The following is a 14,428-nucleotide window of genomic DNA, read 5'->3' on the forward strand; positions in this document are numbered from 1 at the left end:
CCTCCTCCCTCAGACCCAGGAGTCCAGGCCCCCAGCCCCCTCCTCCCTCAGACCCAGGGTCTGGGCCCGCAGCTCTTCTTGCTCTGGGCACCTCCAGGCGAAGACCTCTTCCTCCCACACAAGGTCCCACCGAGGCCTAGAGCCAACAGGGCCACACCCAAAGGTCTCCCACTGAATGGTCCAAAACACGGGGGCATACCCTCCCAGGCCTCCCAGGTCTCTGGAAGGTGCGGCAGCCCCTCAGAGCTCACCTGAGGAACAGGGCACAGGTGCTCTGGCCCAAAACGTAGTCGGGAAGCACGTCACCAAACTCCCAGGGCACGTTACGCACAAACTTCAGCACGGGGTTGCCTCTCTGGGGACGGAGGAAGGGCCAAAGCCATTAACCAGGATGGCCCTGGGACCACTGCCACCCCAGGGCCCCCCTCCCCCATCGCTGTCAACACCTCGCCACCTGCTCCCTGCCTGTGCCTGTCCTCCTCCTCTTCAGAGTCTACCTCCTCAGCCTGAAATGTCCTTGGTGCTCTGGCTCTGACCTAGGCCCCTCCCCCCAGCCCTGGGCCTTAACTAAAGGGTCCCTGAATCTCTCCAGTTCAGCCCTCTTGCCTGGCCCCATGTGTGTGTCCTGGGGTTGTGGGACACTTCCTTCAGGATGTCTGCCTCATTGCATCCCAAGTGCCTTCAGCATCAGCCCTTACACCTCCCCTCCTCCTTCGGGGACAGCCCCACCATCCAGAGACCAGAGCCTGGTCATGGACACATTCCTCTCCTCCTCCTCCTCCAGGTGGGATGTCTACCTGAGACAGGATCCTATTTTCATTTTTAAAGGATTACTTTGGGATGCCTGGGTGGCTCAGTCGGTTAAGCGTCTGCCTTCGGATCAGGTCATGATCTCAGGGTCCTGGGATCAAGCCCCGCGTCAGGCTCTCCGCTCAGCGGGGAGTCTGCTCCTCCCTCTACCCCTACCCCCTGCTCGTGCTCTCTTTCTCAAATAAATAAATAAAATATTTTTTAAAAAAGGAATCCTTTGGGCGCCTGGGTGGCTCAGTTGGTTGAGCGACTGCCTTCGGCTCAGGTCATGATCCTGGAGTCCCGGGATCGAGTCCCGCATCAGGCTCCCTGCTCAGCTGGGGGTCTGCTTCTCCCTCTGACCCTCTTCCCTCTCGTGCTCTCTGTCTCTCATTCTCTCTCTCTCAAATAAATAAATAAAATCTTTAAAAAAAAAAAAAAGGAATCCTTTGTCCCCTTCACACCCACTAGAATGGCCAAAACGGTCAAAAAGATAGACAAGGACAGGTAGTGAGGATCTGGGCAAACTGGAACCCCCACCCACTGCTGGTGGGAACGTAAAATGATGCCTCGTTAGATAAAATGGTTTGGGAGTTCCTAAAAAAGCTCAACAGAGAGTCACCCCATGACCTAGCCTGCATAAATCCCCAAGAGAACTGAAAATCCGCGTCTACCAAAAAACCTGAACACAGATGTTCAGGGCAGCGTCTTCAGAATAACCAACAAGTACAAACAGCCCAATGGACAGCCCATCAGCTGAGGGATGTGAACCCCGGCAGGGCGCCTCCATATGCCGGGATGCTATTGGGCCCACAAAGGGAAGGAAGGAAGCCTGGACACGTGCTACCTCGTGGAGGAACCTGAAAGCCTTACGCTGGGTGAAAGGAGCCAGATGTCAGCTGACAGACATGTGATTTGTTTGCACTTTTTGGCTATTGGGAACAAAGCTGTGGGGACTGCTCGGGCACCAGATTTTGTACGGATGTATGTTGTCATTTCTCCTGAACATCTACCTAGAAGTAGACTTGCTGGGTCATTTGGTAACTCTTATGTTTATTTATTTATTTTTTAAAGATTTTATTTTGGGGGGGATGTCTGGGTGGCTCAGTTGGTTACGCATCCGACTCTTGGTTTCGGCTCAGGTAGTTATCTCAGGGTCATGGGATCGAGCCCTGCATCAGGCTCCATGCTCAGAGGGGAGTCTGCTGGAGGTTCTCTCTCTCCCTTTGCCGCCCCGCCCCCCCAGCTTGCTCTCTCTCTCGCCCGCGCAAATAAATGAAATCTTTAAAATAAATTATATTTTTTAAAGTAATTACACCTAACATGGGGTTCGAACCTACAACCCTGAGATCAAGAGTCACGCGCTCCACCAACTGAGCCAGCCAGGCGCCCCGGTAACTCTATGTTTAAGTGTTTGAGGAACTGCCAGACTGTTTTCCAAAGCAGCTGCACCATTGTGCATTCCCACCAGCAGCCTAGGAGGGTTCCAATTGCTCCACAGCCTCGAGACCCTTCTTTGGCCAATTGATGAGAGCCATCCTCATGGGGGTAAACTGGTACCTCAGTGTGATCACAAGCAGACGAAACCTCATTTTAAGGGCACAGATGAGTTAAGGCACTTGCTCAAGATCACACAGCTGCTGCATGCCAGAGCAGGATTCGAACTCAGGCCTGCGTTCAAGAAATCGTCTTTGAATGAAACAACAAACCCGGAGGACAGGAAATATAGCTGCACTAACGCGGTCGCACCCCCAAAAAGAAGAGTCAGGGTGGTATAGACTAAACTTCTGTGTCCCCCCCAAAACTCACATGTGGAAATCCTAACCCCCAATGGGATGGTATTAGGAGGTGAGGAGAGGCAATTAGGTCATGAGGGTGGAGCCCCCGGGAATGGGACTAGCACCCTCATAAAAGGACCCCAGAGAGCTTCTTCACCCCTTCTGCCATCTGAGGACACAATAAGACAGCAGTGTATGAACCAGGGTCCTTCCCAGACACTTTGACTGCCAGCGCCTTGATCTTGGACTTCCCAGGCTCCAGAACCGTGAGAAATAAATGTTTGCTGTTTAAACTACCCAGTCTATGGTACTTTTGTTCTAACAAAACAATATGACATGGAGCAATCTCAACCCACACGCAGTACTTGAATGGATCTATGAAAGAGGGGCCCAGCCCAGAGCACAATGGCCAGAACTCAGGGGCGCCTCGGGGGCTCAGTCATTAAGCATTTGCCTTCGGCTCAGGTCTAGATCGCAGGGTCCTGGGATCGAGCCCCGCATCGGGCTCCCTGCTCAGCGGGAAGCCTGCTTCTCCCTCTCCCACTCCCCCTGCTTGTGTTCCCTGTCTCGCTGTGTCTCTGTCAAACAAATAAATAAAATCTTAAAAAAAAAAAAGGCCAGAGCTCAGACTTCCTTCCACTGCCCACCAGAACTCCCCACCATAACCCGTGTTTCCCACCAGAAACCTCAAAGCCCCACTTCTCCATCCCCTCCTCACCTGGCGGGGGCTCACAATGATGCTGCTGGACTTCGCCCCCGGTTTGGGGGCCTGATTGGGGGTCTCTCCTGCCAGGGGCTCTGGCCCCCTGTGGTGTGGAGCTCCAACCCCTCCTGGAGGTCCCGAGACGGCATACTCCGCATACGTCTGAGGGGCTGCCTGAGGTGAGGCCTCCACGGTGGGCAGGCTCCGGGTGGATTTGAATAAGGGCTTGACCTGTGCAGGGGAAGAGAGTGCCAAAATCTAAATCGAGCCCCTTCTCCCCACTCCTCAGCCTCTGCACTGGTCCCGGCCACCACCTTCTCTCCCTTGGCCCACTGCAGTCACCTCCTCACCAGCTCCCTGTCTACACCCTTACTGTCTGTTCACTGTCATTTCACGTCCCTCTGCTCAGCGACCTCCGTGGCTCCCATCTCCCCAGTGTTCTCCTCATCTCCTCGTCCTACCCCTGCAGGAGGGGCCTCATCTTCGCCCAGCGGTATGAAGAATTTCTTCCTCGCGGGTGGCCCGGAGGGCTGCCGCACTCCCTCTTCGTCCATCCCAAGGTTCTTCTGGGGCCTGAAAATGAAGACATGGCGGCGGGCGCGAGTGAGACACCAGCGCCGGCATTCCCATCCTCCCAGCAGGAACCCCCACTCCCAGCTATCCCGCCCCCAAAATCCCGGGGCTGCACAGCATCAAATTCCAAACACCCAGTGCCCTAGATTCTTTAAAGCCCCGCCCACACGGAGCCGCCACCTTCAGCTCGCCCCGCCCCTTACCGGTCCAGGTGTTTCGTTAGCCCCGCCCCTCGAGGGCCCCACTTTCTATTCGCCCCGCCCTCACTGTTCCCCGCCTTCCGTTTGCCCAGTCCAGCCTCTGACCCCTCCGCCCCGCCCCCAGGGCTCGCACCTGATACCCTCCCCTCGCTCCATCTCGTCCCTCTCTCAGACACTGCAACGACTGATTGGCTCCTGTGGCTGCCGGTCGCCTCTCCCCACCCGCCCCTTTCGACCCAGCCCCACTGTCGGAGCGCCGCGAGGACTCACCTCCTTGCCCCCGAGCCGCGAGTAAAAAACCGGAGAGGGACCGAGGCGTCCCACCGCCGACGCGGCCAGCGCGTCCCCGGGCTCGCCCTACTTCCGGCCTCTCTAGCCCTCGATCCCGCCCTCACCGTTCCCCAGAGGGGTAGAGCTTCGAGAGGGGCGGTCCCCGCGCAGCTCTCTATGGTCCTGGAGGACTGCAGAGGTCTGGGTTGGACAGAGCCGTCGACCTAGCCGCCTGAACGTCTCTGGTTGGCGAGAAGTTCAATTTCGATGCCCTTATGAGGCACCTCCTTGTGCTCGGCCTCCGGACAGGATTCAGTGGGAGGGAAAATGACGGGAGATCAAATTAAGGTTCCTCCTCTCAGTCCAGACTTGGGTTCACATCCCAGCTCTGCCATTGACCTGGCCTCGGTTTCCACATTCATTCACTCTCATTCCACCCGTACCCCCCGAGCGCCTCCTCTGTTCCCGGCCGTGTGCCGGGCAGTGCGAGCGACTCAGCAGTGACCACTGACAACCATAGCTCCCTCCTGTCCTTCTGGAGTTCCCAGTCCAGTGGGAGAGACACACTCGGGTTCCCAAACAGTGACGACCCGCGGAGTGAGCAAGGCTGGGGGGGAGAGGGGAGGGGAGGGCCGCCGGGGCGAGGGGAGGGGAGGGGAGAGGAGGGGCCGCCCAACCCAGCCCCAGGGTAGGGAGGGGCTTCCTGGAGGAAGGGACATCTGAGCAGAGACCTGGTTGATGAGTTAGAATTAGTCATTTCCCGAAAGAACAGTATCACACTGTTCTAACTTGCGGCCCTCTGGTTACTAAGGAGAGAGAACATCTTTTTGTGAGTTTATTGGTCTTATGTAGTTTGTCTTCTGTGGATGGCTTGCTCATATCCTTTGCCCATTTTTTTAAATGGGGTTGTGTGCCTTTTTTTATTAGTCTTAATTTGTGGAGTACTTTATGGATTCCGATTTTAATTCTTAGTTATGTGTATTCTAAGTATTCCCTCCTAGCTTGTACTTTGTATTTTAACTATTTATTTATTTATGTCACAGAGAATTCATAGTGTTTATTCACACCTGTTTATCACTCTGTTCGGTGCTGACTTTGGCTTTTGGTGTGTTAAGAGACCTGCCATACCCCCAAGGTCATAAATATATCCTGTAATTACTTTTTTTGTGAAGATTTTATTTACTTATTTGACAGAGAGAGACAGAGTGAGAGAAGGAACACAAGCAGGGGGAGTGGGAGAGGGAGAAGCAGGCTTTCCGCTGAGCAGGGAGCCCGACGCGGGGCTCGATCCTAGAACTCTGGGATCACGACCCGAGCTGAGGGCAGACGCCTAACGACCGAGCCACCCAGGCGCCCCTGTAATTACTTTTAATACTTTCAGAGTCTCGATTTTGTTTCTGTCTTTAATCTATATAAGACTTATTTTTAAAAATGCACTACAGTAGGAATTTATGATGAATGCAGCCAATTGTCCCAATACCATTTTTAAAAAAAATCAATCCCCAATTTTGATATTTCACCTTTATCATGAACCAAATTCCCATATATACACAGGTCTATTTCTGACATTTGTTAAGTTTTATTAATCTCTTTATCTGTTCCATCTGTTCCTTGCCTCCATGATGTACTGTTTAATGATTTTATTTTGATACGTTTTGTGATCCCATCAGGCAAGTCCCCTCTGTTCAGTTTCAAACCTGTCTTTACCGTTCTTTTTTTTTTTTTTTTAAAGATTTTATTTATTTGACAGAGAGAAACATAGCGAGAGAGGGAACACAAGCAGGGGGAGTAGGAGAGGGAGAAGCAGGCTTCCCGCTGAGCAGGGAGCCCGATGCGGGGCTCGATCCCAGGACCCTGGGACCATGACCTGAGCCGAAGGCAGACGCTTAACGACTGAACCACCCAGGCGCCCCCTGTCTTTACCGTTCTTACACCTTTTCTCTTCTAGATGGATTGTAGCAGCTGCTTTTCTACTTCCAGAAAGAATCCTATTGAGATTGAGATTTGGAATTTCAATGAATTGATGGTTTAATTTTTTTTTTTAAATTTGAGAGAGAGAGAGAGAATGAGAGACAGAGACCACGAGAGGGAAGAGGGCAGAGGGGGAAGCAGACCCCCCGCTGAGCAGGGAGCCCGATGCGGGACTTGATCCCGGGACTCCAGGATCATGACCTGAGCCGAAGGCAGTCAGTCGCTTAACCAACTGAGCCACCCAGGCGCCCGATGGTTTAATTTTTTTTAAAAGATTTTATTTATTTGAAAAGGAGAGAGAGCATGAGAGAAAGAGAGCACAAAGAGGGGGAGTGGCAGGCAGAGGGAGAGGGAGGGGGAAAAGCAGACTCCTGGCTGAGCACAGAGCCCAACACGGGGGGTGGGGGGTGGGCCTTGATCCCAGGACTCTGGGATCATGACCTGAACCAAAGGCAGACGCTTAACCGACCGAGCCACCCAGGCGCCCCAATTGATGGGTTCATTAAAAGGCATCTTTTTCATATACCTGAATATATTGACTGTCTCCATCTCTCAATGATTCCAGCTTTTGTTAGGAGCCTACTATAAAAGTTTTTTATAAATAATTTTTATTTGTAAAATTGATTCATAAATACAGTTTTGTATTAGTCTCCTAGGAGAGCTATAACAAAGTACCCAAAACTGGGTGGCTTAAGTAACAGAAATGAATTGTCTCACCGTTCTGGAGGCTACAGGTCCAAAGTCAAGGTGTTGGCAGGGTTGTGTTCCCTCCGAATGCACAAGGGAAGGATCTCTCCCAGGCCTCTCTCCTAGCTGCGGGTAGCCGCAGGAGTTTCCTGGCTTGTAGATGGCCATCTTTTCTCTGTGTATGGTCTTTTCTCTGTGTCTAAACTTCCCTGTTTTATAAAGACACCAGTCATTGGATTAGGGCCCATGCTAATGACCTCATTTTAACTTGATTATCTCTATGTAAAGACCTTATTTCCAAATAAGGTCACATTCTGAAGTACCAGGGGTTAGGACTCCAACATATCTTTTTTGGAGGACAGGAGTCAACCCATAACAATTCTGTTACTTTTTGTTAACTTTCTTCCTTCTAAATTTATTTTACTACTTGCTAGAGTCCATTCACTTCTAATTCTTTCAGAGAGCATTCTGCATAGTCATGTTCTGAGTCTTGCTACTCTCAAAATACTTTCATTTCATCCTCACAATTGGAATCTCCGATTCTGGGTTCCTAGTTATTTTTCTTGCAAAGTTAGAAGATATCGGTACTCTGTCTCCCTGGCTTCTGGGTCGCTGATAGGAAGCATACCATTCCCCTGATTCTCCCTCCTACTTATGCAGGCTCATCACTGGGTGTAATTCCCCCCCAAGGTCATCTACTAGCAGTGTGACCTTGTGCCAGTAACTCAGCTTCTCTGTGTATATCAGTTTGCTCATCTCAAAATTGGGGATGGGGTGCCTGGCTGGTTCAGTCAGTAGAGCGAGCGACTTTTGATCTTCGGACTGTGAGTTTGAGCCCCACGTTGGATGTAGCGATTACTTCAAAATAAATAAGATTGGGGGGACGCCTGGGTGGATCAGTTGGTTAAGCGTCTACCTTCAGCTCAGGTCATGATCCCAGGGTCCTGGGATCTAGCCCCGCACCGGGCTCCCTGCTCGGTGGGAAGCCTGCTTCTCCCTCTCCCAGTCCCCCTGCTTGTGTTCCCTCTCTCACTGTCTCTCTCTCTTGCTGTCAAATAAATAAATAAATAAATAAATAATCTTAAAAAAAATAAAAACAAATAAATAAATAAGATGGGGATAACAATAATGGATGGATTCCGAGGATGAGTTACTAGGAACGTGCCTAAAACTGTACTTGGCACACAGTAGGTGCTTTATTTGAGTTTGTCATATATATAAAATAGCCCTAACCAAGTCCTGGACAGCAGGGGCTGGAGCTGTTGTGGCTATAGCAAGCAACTACACTGCTGGGAGCCTCAGTTTCCCCATCTGTACTGCTGAGGACTCAGTAAGACCACAGCGAACTGTATTGAGATGGACGGTTCACCCATTCCTCGAATACCTACATATTGAGCACGTACTATGGGCCAGGCAGCGGAGACACAGCGGTGAACAAGTCGGCCCAGGTCCCTGCCCTGTGGAGCTGATGGTCTCACGGAGGAGACACACCATGAGAAAGAAGCACACAAATCATAGTTTCAGGCGGCCACCCGGCTACGAAGAAGATAAAGCAAGGTGCTGTGAAGCAGGTGATGCGGGAGGGGGGCTCACACTGTCACAGGATGAGAGCTCTATAAATAATAAAAATATTGCCACCAACTGGAGTCCCATCAAAATAGGTTGAGCACTTAACTATGAGCTAAGGCCTCACAATAATCTTCCCCTTAGGTATCAATAGGTCATTTGACATATGAGGGGACTGAGGCCCCAGCGACACAGAGAAGGACCATGGAAATGTATCCCTGAAATCCAAGGGCAAGAGAGTGTGTATTCTAGAAGGAGGCCAACCTGGGCGGGACTTAGTTTCTCCCTTTGGGGAATGCAATTGCCAAACAAACCTGCAACTCGAGCCTTTTCCGCCAGGGGGCGATGGCGCCCCGCAAGAGGATTTGGGGTGTAGGGAGGCGGGGAGCGGCTCCTCCAGAATCCCCCCGCCCCGCCCCGGGACAAGACCCCGCGCAGGCGGCCGCTTCGCTACTTCCGACTCGACAAAGGCCCCGCCGCGTGCGGTTAGTGTGACGCTGAGCCTGTTAGTATTAGTTCGCGTGCGGCAAAGTTGCCCTCGGTTCTACATCATTTCCAAGTTTGATTTCTACTCGATTCGCCAACAGAACTTTCGGATCCTGGATTCGAAGCTTCCCGCTCCCAGAGTTGAGAGCTTGAGTATTCCACCTGTCCTCACTCTGATTCCGCGTCTCCTTCCAAACGCTCCCAAGTTCAAATCCCACCTGCAATTCCAGTTCCCCGGGTGACTTCTCGAATCTGGCCCCTGCTCCAGCCCCAAACCTTCCCCTAATCCTAACTTTGAGTTTCCTCTGCGCGTCGGAGGCATTGGAGTGGGGATGGAGAATATTGGGACCCCCGCCCCTAATTCCGCCGGAGGAACTCTGGGCGGGGGGCACAGGGCCGCCATCCGAAGGCTCTGGAAGCGGGGGTGCGGCCGAGGGGCGCAGTGACCAGGCCGGCTTCCCCACCCACCTCTAAACTTAGCCGCAGTGACGCGCGGCCCGGCGATCGCGCGGCGGGGCTGGGGACGCAGGGGGGCCAGAGCGGAGGGGGGCGGCTCTGCTCCGCGAGCCTCTATTTATAGCGCCCGGAGCCCGAAATAGCGCCGAGCGGAGCGGCCTGCATGACGCGGGAGCCGCCGGGGACTGACTCACCCGGCCCCGAGCGGCGGCCCCCGGATGGGGGGCAGTGGAGGCGCCCGGCCGCGACCCCGCGCTGTCCCGGGCACCCCTTCTGCCGGGCCGTCCCAAGTTTGCACCGGTCGCTGGGGTTGGATATGCAGCAAAAGGGAGGATCTGCAGCACGAGAGACTGAGGTTAGATCAGAGGTGGGACTTCCCCGGAAGGGCCCAGAACCAAGGAACTAACTTTATTTTTTTTAAGTAAGCTCTATGCCCAATGCGGGGCTTGAGCTCACGACCCTGAGATCCAGAGTCGCATGCTCTACGGACTGAGCCAACCAGACGCCCCTCCAGGAACTAACTTTTTACAAAAAGAGAGGTTGGGAAGGAAGGGATATTTAAAACAAAACAACAAAACAAAACAAAACAAAAAAAACACCCCAAATATGCACACCTATTTCCCACCAACAACAGGACCAAAGCATCTTGGGGGCAGAGAAACGCAATAACCTGGCGTTCGCCAGTTCGCCAGACCAGAGCTGTCCCCCTCTCTACTCTACGGCTCCTTGCATGCTCCTCCCACTGCCTAGAATGCCCTTGCCTGTTTCCCCATTTTTAAGAACTCGTGTCCCTGTGTCCCTTCGGGACCTGGTGCTAAGGTCAGTCCCTCACAAATGAAAACTCTGTGACCCACAAGGGCAGGGCCACGCCTGTCTCAGTCATCACCGCGTCCCTAGCACTGCCCAGAACAAGACAGGCCTCGGGGGAAATTAACTACATGCATAAAAATTGTTGGTAATAAAATGATGTTTCCCAAATTATAATAGCAAATGTTTATTGTACGCTACATGCCAGACCTGAGTCGGAGAGTCATCTCCTCTGGGTCTCACTATAACCTTAGTAGGGAGAGGTGCTTTTACTATTTTACTACTATCCCCACGTTAGAGATGAAGAAACCACAGCTCAGAGAGTATCTCAGCTCAGAGAACATAAAGCTCATCTTGCTCATAGTCAGAGCTTTCTTTTGAACCAGGTCACCTGGTCCCCAAAGGTGTTCAGTTTCCCAGGATACTGTCTCTAGGCTTTATTGAACCCGAAGCTAAGGAATGATTCTCAAACTGCAGTCCACGGAACCCTGGGGGGGGTTCCCCAGCATTCTTTCAAGGGGTTCAAGAGGTTAAGATGTTTATAATAATATTAAGACACTTACCTGCCTTTTTCACATTCACAGTGCAGTCTGTATAATATCACACTTAACACAGCAGCAGATAGGAGGACACACAGCTCTCTTTTGTTGAGCCAGACATTAAAGTAATCTGCAAAAATTATAAAACGATGTCCCTCTTCTCATTAAATTTTTTCTTGTTTTGGAGTATATGGTTATTTCAATTAAAAAATATATTATTTTATGTTGACATGAAATTGTTTATTTTTTAGCTTGTATTTTTTTTATTTTTTTTTAAGATTTTATTTATTCGTTTGAGAGAGAGAGCAGAGAGAGAGAGAACGCGCACGAGCAGGGGTGAAGGGCAGAGGGAAGAGGGACAAGTAGACTCCCCGCTAAGCAGGGAGCCTGACACAGGGCTTGGTCCCAGGACCCTGGGATCATGACCTGAGCAGAAGGCAGATGCTTAACCAACTGAGCCACCCAGGCGCCCCTAAATTACTTTTTTTAATTTTTTTTTTTTAGTTTTGACTCTTTAAATTATTTATTTTTTTAATGAATCAAATGTTTTTTAAATTTCTTAGTTTTAATTTATAATGCAATAATTATTGAAAGATATAATGCACATTAAAAATAACTCTTTGAAGGAAAAAAAATCCCAACTCTTTGGAGTCCTCAATAATTTTTAAGAGCATAAGGGGTCCTGAGACCAAAAAGTTTACAAATCACTGAACTAATAATCATATACACCTGATAAGTGTTATATAACGGACAAGGATGTGAAACATTGGGGCACCTGGGTGGCTCAGCCGGTTAAGCGTCTGCCTTCGGCTCAGGTCATGATCCCAGGGTCCTGGGATCGAGCCCCGCATCGGGCTCCTTGCTCGGCGGGGAGCCCGCTTCTCCCTCTCCCACTCCCCCTGCTTGTGCTCTCTCTCTGTGTCAAATAAATAAATAACATCTTTTAAAAAAAGAAGAAGAATGTGGAACATCATTTCAACTGAGGACAGGAGAGGTTTCTCTGTCAAAGGAACATTTAAGAAGAGATCTAAAGGGGCACCTGGCTGGCTCAGGCAGTAGAGCATGCAACTCTTGATCTTGGGGTTGTGCTTTCAAGTCCCACAATTGGGTGTGGAGCCTACTTAAATAAATAAATACACACATACCTACAAACATACATAAAATAAAAGACCTAAAGAATGGGGCGCCTGGGTGGCTCAGTTGGTTACCGACTGTCTTCGGCTCAGGTCATGATCCTGGAGTCCCGGGATCGAGTCCCGCATTGTGCTCCCTGCTCAGTAGGGAGTCTGCTTCTTCCTCTGACCTTCCTCTTTCTCATGCTCTCTGTCTTTCATTCTCTCTCTCTCAAGTAAATAAATAAAATCTTTAAATAAAAAAAAAAAAGACCTAAAGAATGAATGGGAATTGGCTAGGTGAAGGGTGGGAGAGCTTTCAAGGTGGTAGGAATGGCTTGTGCAAAGATCCTGTGGTAAGAAATTGGCTAGGTGAGTTTGAAAAACACAAGGCTAAGCAATCAAGGGACCAGATTTTGTAAGGCCTTGAAAGCTACAGTTAGTACTTTAGATTTTATTCTGAGTGGAGAATGAACTGTAGGGGAAGCAAGGATGGAAGCAGGAAGACCAGTGAGAAAGTGACTACCAGTAAGATGGTAACCTGGACTAGGGTGACAGATAGTCAGTGGCAAAGCTTAGGTTTGAGGGACTAGCAGTAACAGGAACCAGAATTGCAGACTGGGGAAGAAAGATGAGAATTCTGGCTGAGCCTCCTCAGGTTGTTGAAACCTTTGCGACATCCCAGGGGGAAGGTCAAAGAGACAGAAGGGAGTTCCAGGTTCAAGACTAAAATCTGAGAGTCACAAGGGGGCACCTTGGTGGCTCAGTCGGTTGAACATCCAACTCTTCGTTTTGGCTCAGGTCATGATCTCAGGGTTGTGGGATCAAGCCCCGCGTCTGGCTCAGTGTGAAGTCGGCTTGTTCCTCTCCCTCTGCTCCTCCCCCAATCGCACTTTCTCTCTCTCTCTCAGATAAATAAATACACTCTATAAAAAAAAAAAATCTGAGGGGTGCCTAGGTGGCTTAGTCGTTAAGCATCTGCCTTTGGCTCAGGTCATGATCCCAGGGTCCTGGGATGGAGCCCTGCATCGGGCTCCCTGCTCTGCGGGAAGCCTGCTTCTCCCTCTCCCACTCCCCCTGCTTGTGTTCCCTCTCTCACTGTGTCTCTCTCTGTCAGATAAATAAATAAAATCTTAAAAAAAAAAATCTGAGAGTCACCAGTGTCCATGCAGGTGGTATTTTTCTAGTTTGTTAACTCCATATTTTTATTATAATTTCTAGATGATTACTGCTATTAAACATTGTTGGTTAAGGGCGCCTGGGTGGCTCAGTCGTTAAGCGTCTGCCTTCGGCTCAGGTCATGATCCCAGGGTCCTGGGATCGAGCCCCGCGTTGGGCTCCCTGCTCGGTGGGAAGCCTGCTTCTCCCTCTCCCACTCCCCCTGCTTATGTTCCTGCTCTCGCTATGTCTCTCTCTGTCAAAAAAATTAAAAAAAAAAAAAAACATTGTTGGTTAGAGACCTACACTGTTGGGCCCCTGGCTGGCTCAGTCAGAAGAGCTTGCGACTCTTGATCTTGGGGTTGTGAGTTTGAGTCCCACCCTGGATGTAGAGTTTACTTAAAGATCTTTTTTTAAAAAAGATTTTATTTATTTATTTGACAGAGAGAGACAGCGAGAGAGGGAACACAAGCAGCTGGAGTGGGAGAGGGAGAGGCAGGCTTCCCGCTGAGCAGGGGGCTGGATGCAGGGCTCAGTCCCAGGACCCTGGGATCATGACCTGAGCCGAAGGCAGATGCTTAACGACTGAGCCACCCAGGCGCCCCGAGTTCACTTAAAAATCTTAAAAACAAAACAAAACAAAAGATTTCTAACTATCTTTGTATTTTTTTTTTTAATATTTTATTTATTTGAGAGAGAGAGTGAGAGAGAGGGGGTAGGGTCAGAGGGAGAAGCAGACTCCTCGCCAAGCAGGGAGCCCGATGCAGGACTCGATCCCGGGACTCCAGGATCATGACCTGAGCCAAAGGCAGTCGCTTAACCAACTGAGCCACCCAGGCGCCCTATCTTTGTATTTTTAATAACAGATAAAATTCTATTAACACAAATATTTGGTGGTTGGCCTTCAAACAGGCAATCTGGCCAAATTCTCATACTAAAACAGTTTGCTGATCCTTTTAGTTTTTCCTTGAAGATGATCCAAATGGCAGTTTTCTCTCTTGCCTTCTGATCTTTCCATCTCATTTATTTTTCTTGTCTTATAGCATTTGCAAAGACTTCCAGGACTGTGTCAAATGGTAAAGTTGATTGATTCTCATGCACTGTACATCACAATCCTCTAAGATGACTTATCTCATTATGCCCATTTTATAGAGGGAGAAGCTGAGGCAGAGAGAAGTTACTCTCTTGCCCAAGGCCACACAAACAGTCAAACCAGGATTCCAACCAAAGCTTGTGTTCTCAACCACCGCCTTAAAAGAAAACTCAACAAGCATTCTATATATTTTTTCCAACAGGCAAAATACCCTGCAAGTTTCCACAGGGACCTCTGAAT

The 14,428-nt window shown here is 50.2% G+C and overlaps 1 protein-coding gene across 2 annotated transcripts in view; it reads right to left on the minus strand.

Moving 5' to 3' along the window:
- The window catches only part of ERCC1 (ERCC excision repair 1, endonuclease non-catalytic subunit), a 32,829-nt gene that overhangs the window by 11,566 nt on the left and 6,835 nt on the right, over positions 1-14,428 (minus strand). The window contains exons 2-6 of one of the 2 annotated variants that reach the window (XM_034986763.1): positions 10,850-10,955; positions 9,674-9,814; positions 3,732-3,843; positions 3,286-3,501; positions 252-355 (exon numbers count right to left, since the gene is read on the minus strand). In XM_034986763.1, the coding sequence (XP_034842654.1) occupies positions 252-355; positions 3,286-3,501; positions 3,732-3,843; positions 9,674-9,814; positions 10,850-10,955 (679 nt within the window). Of the gene's footprint in view, positions 1-251; positions 356-3,285; positions 3,502-3,731; positions 3,844-4,313; positions 4,923-9,673; positions 9,815-10,849; positions 10,956-14,428 lie in introns of those variants that run through there. The other variant, XM_034986764.1, reaches the window with a different exon arrangement.

The sequence above is a fragment of the Mirounga leonina genome, unplaced genomic scaffold, assembly GCF_011800145.1.
Source record: "Mirounga leonina isolate KUSES-001 unplaced genomic scaffold, KU_Mleo_1.0 Mir_376, whole genome shotgun sequence".
In the NCBI taxonomy this organism is placed as follows: domain Eukaryota; kingdom Metazoa; phylum Chordata; class Mammalia; order Carnivora; family Phocidae; genus Mirounga; species Mirounga leonina.